Source organism: Heterodontus francisci, chromosome 4 (assembly GCF_036365525.1).
Source record: "Heterodontus francisci isolate sHetFra1 chromosome 4, sHetFra1.hap1, whole genome shotgun sequence".
In the NCBI taxonomy this organism is placed as follows: Eukaryota; Metazoa; Chordata; class Chondrichthyes; order Heterodontiformes; family Heterodontidae; genus Heterodontus; species Heterodontus francisci.
The window spans coordinates 187,986,336-187,998,379 of NC_090374.1; the positions used below are offsets into that span (position 1 = coordinate 187,986,336).

The following is a 12,044-nucleotide window of genomic DNA, read 5'->3' on the forward strand; positions in this document are numbered from 1 at the left end:
TCAACATTTGAGAGAGATGGTACAAGTCAGGCCAGGACAGAATGAACTCAGGGAAGGCTGCAGTCAGGAACAAAAGAGAAGAAATAACTTGCATTTATATCATTCCTTTCATAACCTTAGGATGTGGCAAAATGTTTCCCAGCCAACGAAGGAGGAAGCAAGGAGTTAGAAGAAGGCTTTGGGAACAGATTAAATGGACCATAGTCTAAGAGAGAGCGGGCAAGAGGCCAGGTCTAGAGACAAATCATGTGGGCGGGGATGTGACAGCCCTGTCACTTGGCAACACTTGGTGAGACTACAGTCTGGGACTTGGAAGGACTTTGGAGGCTGAGGTTTTGTCGTACTCCTGGGTGTGGGAGGGCTGACATTGGCAAGAAAAAAGAAGTGTTGGGCCTTGGATAAGAAGTAATACAGGGAAGCACAACTGAATGTAATGTCCAATATTTTTAGATGGAGAGTGACCAGAGGTGCTGAGGTGGGATCGTGGGGCAGGGCAGGATAGAAGGATTAAAGCATGGCCAAGTGGCATGTCCACCCATGACAATAAATATCACTAAAGGCCATCTGGTTCACTAGTTCTTCAGCTCTTTGAAGCTGACACCCACCAAAAATCTCTCAGCCTTTCATATCTTTTAGCCAACGATACCAATACTGGTAAATCTGCAAGGAAGTCGCTCCTCTTTCTTTCTAGTCTTTCCCTTGTTTCTTAATCTCCTTCATTTCTGTGATACTCTACATCCTCCTCAGATCAGGATGCATTTGATCTGACTGGGTAAGTAAAAAGTTGGGATGGGGATGCACTTGGGCAGGAGCAAACAAGTAGGTGGGTTGGTAAGAACTCTGGGCAAGCAAGAGAGAAGGCAGGCTGGGAACCACTTGGATTCAGCAGGCAGCAAGAAGATATACTAGGGAGCACTCAAAAAATGCAGGCAAGACATGACATGCAACATTCAGGATGAACATGTGGGCTGGGAAGCACTCGTGGGCATGGGGTTGCAAACAGGGATACATGATTACCTAATTTTATTTTTATTAAACACAGTCCCTATGGGCACCAATGTTTCTGAGGCTACAGTTACAAACCAAAACATCTTTCAAAGAGGACTAAACAAAGCCAGGCTCTGATGCTCAGCATTTACTAAAAGATCTGGATCAGATTCTATGCCTTCAGTAAGCTGAAAAAAAGATCTGGATTGTGGTAAAATAAAATTGAGTTAGCACAGGAACTAAAGCATTCCTTGCTCTTGTTCCTTTTTTTCAAAGTAAGCAAAACAGAAAATCATAATTTCAGATAACCCAAAACCATATTGTGGATACAAAATCCAGGAAGAGAACTGCATCTTCCCACCTAAGACACCATCTGATGAAATGCATTGTTCAATATCAAAGCAACCTAAAAATTTGAACAATGGGAATTTAAACACAATGTTCCAAAAGGGCAGTATATCTGAGATATGACATGTCTGTGAGGAAGCAGCTCCCGCAATTTCATTGGCCCAGATTTTGCAGGGGTGGGGGGTTGTTAATGGTGAACCATCAGCATTCGCCATCATTACCCCTCTGAAACTGACTGCAACACCAGGATGTAGCACAGGCGCAGATTAGCATGGAAATCCCGGAACTGCGGTCTATCACTGAGTACTCTGCCTCAGGTTGTCTTTTGGCCTCTCCAACAAGCCTACAATTATTGAAATCAGCAAGAACTTCAACTCGCCTGCTCCCACATCACAGCTAGTAACCCCACATAAAGTTACACCTTCCTCAATCAGGTATAATGGGGTTTTTAACGGCAATGTGATTAATTAAATTTGCAGAACAACAGAACTGGCCCTGAAAAAATAATTTTATATTCTTGGAGCGCAGTTGAATGATTAATTAGATTTTTTAAACTAAATGTTTTTAATAATTTTTTTTACATTTTTTCAGAATATTTTAGTTTCTACCTTCACCCCAATGTTTGTATCAACCTTTTTTTTTCACATAGAACAAATTAAGTGATTTTATTTTATTGCCTTTTGTTTCCTGGTTGGGTGTCTGTAAAAATTCTTTAATGTGATTGGCTGTTTGGACTGCTTGATGACATTACTCCAGCTCCACGCTGGTAATGCCTTATTCAGAAGGTTGCAATCGGTTGCAGTACCACTGCATGGTGATAGAGGTGAAATTGCAACCCCCAAAGAAATTATTAGATCTCTCAGCAAGGTTTACTTCGAGATCAGTGGCAAACTCCGAGACATTGTCTTGGACCAACTGCACGGTCCATGCACATTCCTTTGCACCTAAAAATGGCAGAGGATATTTTGGCACAACTGCTATCCTAACAGGCATCGCAAGTCCTGACATTCTGGCTGCATACGCCCTCTGATCTGCAGGGATCCCAGCTTTTATTGGTCAAATGGTTATGACTGGCAAAATAAAGTGGGAAGTTGTGAATACTCCTCTAGTCTCATTAGAATACAAGTGCTGAGCTTGTATCAAACACAAGTTTAAGAATATCAGCTGGTTGCAATCCTTCCTGTGAAGTCCCTGCACAAATTGGAAACAGAATGACAGGAAAACATAAAAATCTAGTTTTAAAAACGTGCTGCCACGATTTAAAGGGAGCTCCATTACATGAATGCACATTTGAAAATTCTTCTTGCCAACGGAGAAACTAGGCTGCACCATTTGAGGATGCTGCCCTGGAAGTGCTCCTGCAGGAAGTGCAGCAAAGTAAGCCTTCAATCTTTGGAGCAGAGGGAAACCTTCCTATGAGGACACTAGTTTGGATGGAAATGACAGAATGAGTCAGTGCAGCCTTCCACATTTGTAGATCATGAGAAAAGTGTTCAGAGACCTCAGGAGGATTGTTAAGGTAAGAGTTCAGGAAATTGCCAGGATCGAAGTACCTAACTTTCATCTGTTCAAACTACGTAACTATATTATACATTACCAGCTATTGGATCATGATGCCAGGATTTTACCTGTGTCGGAACAGCCCCCCGCTGCATGGGGAGACCGCCAGGTACATTGACGCAGCCTTCCAGCAGCTTCCCAGTTGGGCCCCCCCCCCCAGCAACAATGGCTGCCCCCTACCCCCTTTCTCCGACACCACCACTCGAGGGTTCACCTTTCCTATTGCCCTCGGCCTGCCTGCCTAGTCCTGACACATTAAAAACATTTCTTAACGGTCCTTCGAGAACATCTCAACGTGGAGGCGCCCTCTCCTGCTGCCTGCAACCTTAGCAGTGGCCACCTCTATCGGTGGCACTGCCAAGACTGCTGAGCTGTCTGCCCTCTGATTGGACCAGCAGCTTGGAGAGGCAGGGGATCCAGTACTGGTCTGTGATCCAAATAACAAAACCCAAGATGATTCTTGTCTTAGTTTGCAAAACGCCTCAAATCTATGAACTGAAAAGGTGGACAAGGAAATTGCTTCAAAATGCATAATTTGAAAAACACACAGGCCATTTTACAAGTCTGCACTGGAAATAGGGAAGTTCTCCCATCAGCTGTGCATGTTGGAAAACTGGGTGCACTGATCACAATTTTCCAACCAAATGGTCAGAAAACCATTGGCAACAAGCACCCGAATTGTTCATTTACACACTTGATGGGGCAAGGCAAACTAGTGAGGAGAACGGAAGCATTCAAATCCTTGAGATTCTCTACCAGTGCAATTAAAATAAATATGGAATACAGAATAAGAGCTCCAGTGACCCAGGTTCAATTCTGTGTACTGCCTGTGTGGAGTTTGCAACTTCTCCCTGTGTCCGCGTGGGTTTCCGCTGGGTGCTCCGGTTTCCTCCCACAGCCAAAGACTTGCAGGTTGATAGGTAAATTGGCCATTGTAAATTGCCCCTAGTGTAGGTCAGTGGTAAGAGAATTGTGGGGATGTGGTAGGGAATATGGGATTAATGTAGGATTAGTATAAAATGGGTGGTTGATGGTCGGCACAGACTCGGTGGGCCGAAGGGCCTGTTTCAGTGCTGCATCTCTAAATAAATAAATAAATGAAGAGAGCAACTATTGACCTACCTGTTCTTTTATCCTCACTGCTCTGACCTCCTCATTCAGCACGTCTATGTCTTTATCCATGCAGCGACATAATTTGCTAATGTTGCTCTCTCTTTCACTTACAGCTCTGTCAATTACAGTGCGAACTGCAGCTATTGAAGGTTTCAGAGTTGCAAATACAGCAAGATCCTCTGGAGGTGTACCAATCCTATACTTCTCGATGAGCTGATACATCATTACAACAACAGTTGATTCTTCCTCCAAGACTTCAATCTAAAAAACAAGTCAGTATTTGTGTTACTCATGTTATTAAACCTCTCATCAGAAGTTATTTATTGTTAGATTCATGGGCCAACTTCCACCCTTTTATGACATTTTTCTGCCCTTTATATCCAGTTATGTTCCATGTTTCATGCTTTACCAGTATTTAAACAATCTGAAACGTTAACTCTGTTCCTCTCTCCACAGATACTGTTAGACATGCTGTGCATTTCCAGCACTTTCTGTTTTTATTAACTAAGTATCAGTGAGCAGGTTATGATGAGTCATTGCTATCTGATAACCTTGTCGAAAACACCTTCCCTCACCTTGTTGTTGAATCAGTGTAGGTTGATGGAGCACCAATTGGCTGGATTGGATTATTCTGCTTTTGATGGACAGGACATATCTGGACAATTTTCCACTCTGTCGGATAGATGCCAGTGTTGTAGCTGTACTGGAATAGCTTGGCTAGAAGCACAGTTAGTTCTGGACCACAAGTCTTCACTACTACAACCGGGATGTTATTGGGTCCATTAGCCTTTACTATATCCACTACGCTCAGTCGTTTCTTGGTATCACATGGAGTGCATCAAATTGGCTGAAGACTAGTATCTGGGATTGTGGGGACCTCAGTAGTAAGCCAAGATGGATCATCTATTCAGCACTTCTAACTGAAGATGATTGCGAAAGCTTCAGTCTTTGGCTAGGAGTTTAAGAGCCTGCCACGCTCCCGGGAGTGGCTCAAAAAATGGCATCCCACACACCACAGTGCCGCCGCAATCTCCTGCACGGCGGCTCATTTAAATAGCCAGGACGGCCTGCAAGGCCCACCCCCCCCCCCGCCCCACCACCACCAAACTCGTGGAGGGGGCAGGCTATCCAACGCTGGCAATGGTGTCAGCTGCCTGTGCACAGGTGCTGGCGCCTTTTTTAAAGGCCAGCCAACCCTGCCAATGAATGTGAATTTTTAAAGAAATACCAGCTCCCCACTGTTGTAATAAAAATGCTATCACTCCTTTCCCACCACCCACCCCCCAATACCAATGACATTAGGTATTTGCCCATCCCTCCCAAAACACTTACCTTTGAAATCTGACCTCCCCACCCCCCCACCCACTGCCACAACCAAGACTCTACAAAGTTTAAAGTTCACCCCTTCCCACCTTCCCCTAGAGTCATTGATTATTTGACCCCGTCACCACCAGCCATGCACCCCCCCCCCCTCCCCACCAGTGTCATGCCTGCTTTCCCCAGACGGGGAAGTGAAGGCACCGGAGTGCCAGCTGCCACACTGAAGATCGCGGCGGGCCCGTAAGGTGGAAGGTAAGTTGATTTAAATATTTAAATTCAGATCCCGTCACCCAGTGGCTCTACTTGTAAAGCCAAGGTTATAATATGCCTTTTTAACAATCTTCTCAACATGTCCTGCCACCTTCAAGGATTTATGTACATACACGCCCAGGTCTCTCTGTTCCTGCACCCCATTTAATTATTTATTTTCCTCATTCTTTCTACTAAAATATATCACTTCCCACTTCTCTGCATTAAATGTCATCTGCCATACGTCTGCCCATTTCACAACTATGTCCTCTGAAGTCTGTTACTATCCTCCTCACTGTTAAATACATTACTTCATAGTTTCATATCATCCACAAACTTTGAAAATATGTCCTATATACCCATGTCCAGGTCATTAGTATATATCAAAAAGAACACTGGTTCTTAGTATCAACCCCTGAGAGAACACCACTGGGATGGATGAGGAGTAAATTAAATTTGCAGATGCTGCTTTGACCAGAATTAGATTGAAGGTTTGTAAATCATTTCCTGACTGTATTGGGAAGTTGCTCTTCCTTTTTTAAATTCTAAATATGAGCTCAGCTGTTTTGCTTTCTTACCCCTTCCCAGATATAATGTGATTCAAAAAAATGAAGAACAATTTCTAACTGTTGAATCACCTGAACAAGAATTACAACATTTCTAATGACCTTCAAATTTAATGGGAAATATTGAAAATAAAATAACCAAAAACTAAAATGATTAAGCATATGTAAATATCAACAAAGGACAAAAATAATGAAATTAAATCAAATATAAACCTACTTTTCTATACTAAAAGAAATCTTTTAATTTAAGAAGTGAATTCTAGCTGCATTTTTACTGCACTGGGTGAGCATTTCCTCTGTGCATGAAATGCATTGAAATTGTAAACCTGCTCTTCAACAAAATGTTTACAATTTCATGAAAGATGGCATACAATAGATATCATCTCTAAATACCATTAATCTATTTTTATTTTCCATACATGAAATCAAATAATGATATCCTTCACTACCAGTGCCAGAGTATTGGGAATGGTTAAAAACCCAGCCCCAGTTTTGGCTTAACAATTACAAAGAACACCTCATTGAAGAAGGATATGTGCCAGTAAAGAGGAAAAGATGGGGTGAGGGAGGTTGAAACTTTATCAGTGTGTTACCTTCACAATATATATTATTTAAAAAATTTGCAGCATACCCTCTCCTGCATCTCATCAAGGAATAGCAAATTATTCACATACTCCGTGGTAGTAGTTGGAATGATTTCGAGTTTATATTCAGCATCCTGTACTTCATGAATAATAGCATCTGTCTTCCTCTTGGCAAGAATTGGAAGAATCTCATTAATAGCCTATCCAAAAGAAATTCAAAACAGTGTGATAAATATTATCAACAACATTGCAATAAACAGGAAGTAGGGGGAAATATAACTATTGAGCTGTTGTCGAATCGTAAATAATCAGTTTAACATTATTTCAGGCTCATTAAATTAGACATTAGCCCACCAATGAGTACATTTCAACTGAACCTATTTAAGTGGGTTTAAGAGTAGCGTTGTGAAACCATCTACAGATCATCTATTACTCCATCACCAAATATGAAATAGTACACAATAAGAATCTTACACATTGCTTCCAATTCTGTGAGAAATATAAAAAATATTTTGTCGTCACTTTTGACAAGTTGGAATTACTAAAGGCTTAATTATTTGACAAGCATAAAGGAGCATAGTGAGAAAGACCAGTATGAATTGATTAATGTAAAGATATATTAAAATCACTAACTGTCATGTAGATCCCCACCTGCCAAGAATAAGGTATATTAATTTTGTCATATGAACATTGATTTTAAACTGTTGCTGGAGCAAGGAAATGACTTGTTAAACAGATCACCCATGGCTGAAAAAAACATTTACATACAAACAGACAGTTCTTGTGGCGACAAAGGACCATTCCCTAACACCTTCAACCCACAGTGGACTTTGATCACCAGACATTGAAGGTGAGGACGCTCACATTCCAGGATGACTGCTAAGATGGCCGAATCCACAAATAGACACGGTGAAACCGGCTAGTCACATGACTAACCTGCCAGGCAACCTGAGTTTTTTTGAATTGTACAAACAGCTTGAGCCAGAAAGACTGTTTGCTCCTGGACTGAGAAGACCTCACCTGTCTGCTCCGATCTCTTTCTCACAAGCCTCTGGACCCACTGAAGACACATGAACCTCAAGAGAGAAAAGTCTCCTAAATCGAACAAGGTTTAAAAAGAATACTGGGCCCCAATGAAAAGCAAGACCTATCTACAATCAAGGACTCTGTAGTGAGCTCGAAGAACAGTTACCAAAACTATCTTCAGATATTGCCTCAAACTTTTCCACTTTATTTCTTCTGCTCTTTTCTGTCTCTATCTGCATATGTGTATCACATATGCACGCTAGCGTGGGCGCGTCGTGTATCAGTGTTAACCGAATTAGAGTTTAAGTTTAATAAAGTTCAAACTTGCTTCTTTCAACCTAAGGAAACCTGTTTGGCTGGTTTCTTTGCCTTATAATTGGAAAGCAGTGAACAAGGATTCCCCAAGGGGGAGCTAAAAACACATGTGTTTAAAATTAAACCCCATTACGGTAAGACCAAATGAAGGCTGAGGGGGAACCCTAGATCACTTTCTTACCTGGTCGCAGCAGAAATTTGGGGGCTACCGTCCTGGTTTTGACCCACAGACAAATGAGAGAAATTGGAACTGGGAAGCCAAATTGTTCCCAATCAAAAAAGAGCAAGATTTCAATACAGGTTTTATTGTGGTTCTATGTGCTAGAATACTAACATGTCTGTGATTGAAGCTAGTAGCTCCCCAAGCCAGGGTGAAGTATAAGTGAAGCAAGGGATAATTAAAAGCACTGTCTATGGAGGAGCTGACAAAAATGGCTGAGCAGCGTGGGATCACTGTACATGGCAATGCTAGGAAGTCTGAACTCCTAAGACTAACGGCCAACCATTTGCTCCTTGAATCTGAAGAAGTAGAAGCAGGATTAGAAGTAGACTCTGACAGTGTATAGCTAGCAAAGATACAATTGGAACAGAGGAAACTTGAATTAGAGGAGAGGGAGAAAGAAGGAGCCTTTCTGAAGGAACGTGAAGAAAGACAGGAGAAAGAACAGGAGAGAGAAAGAGAGAGACAGGAGAGGGAGAAAGAAAGAGCCTTCCAGAAGGAATGTGAAGATAAGGAGAGGCAGGAGACAGAAAAAGAACCTTCCAGAAAGAATGCAAAGAAAAAGAGCTGAGGTGGCTTGCATTAACTAGGGGGCGTCAGAGTAACCCCAGTGAAAACATGGCCAATATAGAGCAGCGTAATTCACAGCTGGGTACAGAATTGTTAAAACTATCTCAACCAATCCCAAGATTCAATGAGGAAGTTGTGGAAGCATTTCTCACCTGGTTGTAACATCATTTAAAGCTTCTTCACAAAAATGCACCATTTGTTGTTGTTTTGATTAACAGTAAGATACATTTTTAATGCCTTTATCTTTCCAAAATTGACTCACCGGCCTCCTATATAAGACAAAAATTGTGATGTGGCCCCTCACGCAAAAAGGTTGGACACACCTGCTCTAAGCCTTTAACCTTGTGTTTTAAAATAGCTTAGCAGCTAGGGTATTTTAAAACACAAGTTTAAATGCTTGCATTATGTAAACTAATTTTGAAATGGCAAAAGTCACTTCGGAAATGTCTCAATTTTTATGCTCTGGCACACATTACTTTCACTTGGGACACAAGCTCAGTGACATGTTGAAAGTTACTGGACTTTTATTTCTATACAAATGTTGCATTTCCGCTGCTATCCATTTGGAATCGCATTGTTCCAGAACTTGTATTAAGGGGAAAATGGGCATGAAAATCCAAAGAATCTCCAGATGTCAGCACTGTAAGTTGTTCATGAATACAACAGTATGGTGTATTGGGGCTGAGTGATATTAGCAAAAACAGGATGCTGCTGATTCATATACAACAGTTGGTAAATACAATGTAATGGATAGCTTTAATAAAGCTTAATCTACGATGAACCCTCTACGCTTCCTTAACAAAATCCATGCTGCATTTGCAGTTTTAAAAACTGCTGGGAAAGACAAAGGCGTGAATTTTATAGGGGCCTCGATGCGGCATCTGCGGCTGGGCGGGGGCATGAAGATTGCCCCGGATGAGGCCCGACACCAACATCGACGCCGGCATGGTCTGTCCCGATCTTGAAGGCGGCGGCGAGGCCTCGTGGCAGTGCCCCTCCCGCCGCTCAGCAACGGGACTGTTATTTAAATATTCAGATTAATTTACTTACCTGCATTAATGAAGGTCCCGTCGCCTCCTGATGTGCCACCACAACCTTGATCCCAGTGGCCAGCACTGCCCCGTCTTCAAATCCCCATCCGGGGAAAGGAGGCATACCACATGTGGGGAGGGGGGGACAGGGGAAGTTTATCAGTGCGGAGGTAGGGGGAGCGGGGTCAAACCTACTTGATTGGTCTAGGGGTAACGGGAAGGGGTAAAGATAAAAGGTTTGAACTTTGTGGGGGAGAGGGTAGATTTCAGCTATTTGGGGTTGGGAGGGGGGCTGGAAAGATTTTTTTTAAATATTGTTAATAATTTTAAATTCACTGTTCCTTTAAAATTTTAAATTGTCATTTAGGGCTCTTAGCCTTTTAAAATTGCCACCAGTACCTGCGCAGTGGCGCCAGACGCCGTTGCCAGGAATGTCCCCGGCCATGTTAATGAGGCGCCGCATATAGGATAGCGGCTGCTCCACGGAGTGACAGCGACACATGCGGGGTACCATCTTTTATTGCCGCCGCCACACACAGCAGCGGCAACATGAAATCCAGCCCAGAGTAAAAATGTATTCTGTTTCAATGACCATGTTAGAAACAGTTATTAACTGATTTTTTTTTGCTGTGTATTGGATTAAAGGACAAGTTTTATAAGTATGTCAAAGATCAGTATCTGCAATGTGCATCATTTACTATCCAGTTTGAGGACAGATAACCTGAGTGACCAATGTCACTTGAAAGTTGTCTGTATCTTATAAATACATTACATTATAAGTGCACCTTTGCTAATAGGTAAGAAATTTAGCTTGGACATAAATTAGTTAGTCTGGAGTATAATCTTACAGATAGTGACTAAACATTTTGCAATTGAATAGTACATGCAGTAACAACCACTCAAATTTTTGCATAAAGCTTTTTATTGGTAATTATCTTGTCAGAGCTGAATCAAAATCGACAGTGATAGACTGAGATATGGACATGAGTGAATTTAAGAGAATCGCTTTATTGGAGGAATTGAAGGGCACTCTTTATTTGTTATTGTGTTTATCTAATTTTATCACTAGCTTTGGTGATAAAATGACATTTTGTTCCATGAGAGATTCTGTTGTTCCTGTATTTTAGAATCCAGGACCTAGTTTAACAGCCTATCAAGATGAATAAACTAGTCTTGGCTACTTATCGTTAATCTCTCTGTCCCTTCCTGTCCCACTCTGCTTTTCTGTTTTACATGACCCTTCTGAATTAGTATCTGCTCCACCCTATAATATTCTCCTGATTTGGAGATCACTGCCCTTTTCTTGACTGCCCTGTCTTCAGACACATATTACAAGCAGGTGGAGAAGTTGCCCAAACCTTGACCATCACGGGCTAAATTGTCTTGTGACAACAGCAGTGTGAGAAATGGAATAAAAATGAAAGTGCTGGAAATACTCAGCAGGTCTGGCAGCATCGTGGAGAGAGAAGCAGAGTTAACATTTCAGGTCGGTGACCTTTCATCAGAAACATTAATTCTGTTTCTCTATCCACAGATGCTGCCAGACCTGCTGAGTATTTCCAGCACTTTCTGCTTTTATTTCAGATTTTCAACATCTGCAGTATTTTGCTTTTATTTTAGCATGAGAAATAGTCCGTTTTCCTATTGCTGCTTTTTCTACTGCCACACCTCACTAACCACAATAAAAATCTTCTCCTTGAGTTTTATGTTTTATTGGATGAATTTTCACTCCAGACACAGTGTGAATCCAGAGAAGTCATCCAGTAAGGTCAATCTATCAGCCTGTGACATGGTGTAGCTAGCACTATTCTGCCTACAAAAGTAATTCACATTGGCATGGCATACTATTTTGCTCGCTAACTAGCTAATATAGCTGTGCTGCTCTCCATTGATGTTTGTATGCTTAGATACTTTATTTATAGGGGGAAATGGGTGTATACCAGACCATGTTTTGATAGCATTAGATTGGCTATACACTTTGTATACAGATTAATTGCCCCCATGTCTGTGGCTGAGTCAATCATTTTGTCAAATGTCCATGTGCAACATGTTGGTGCCCATCTCTGATGTAATTTAAGTAATTTAATTGCTGAATCCAGTTCTGAGACATCAGGTAGATTAAGTGTATCAAGTGTCAGCAGGTAAATATTTAGGG

General features: G+C 41.7%; 1 protein-coding gene across 3 annotated transcripts in view; it reads right to left on the minus strand.

The window, feature by feature from the left end:
• The window catches only part of dnah6 (dynein, axonemal, heavy chain 6), a 554,194-nt gene that overhangs the window by 420,233 nt on the left and 121,917 nt on the right, over positions 1-12,044 (minus strand). For all 3 annotated transcript variants that reach the window (XM_068030693.1, XM_068030691.1, XM_068030692.1), the window contains 2 exons: positions 6,775-6,927; positions 4,018-4,269 (listed from right to left, as the gene is read on the minus strand). In XM_068030693.1, coding sequence (XP_067886794.1) covers positions 4,018-4,269; positions 6,775-6,927 — 405 coding nt within the window. The remainder of the gene's footprint in view (positions 1-4,017; positions 4,270-6,774; positions 6,928-12,044) is intronic.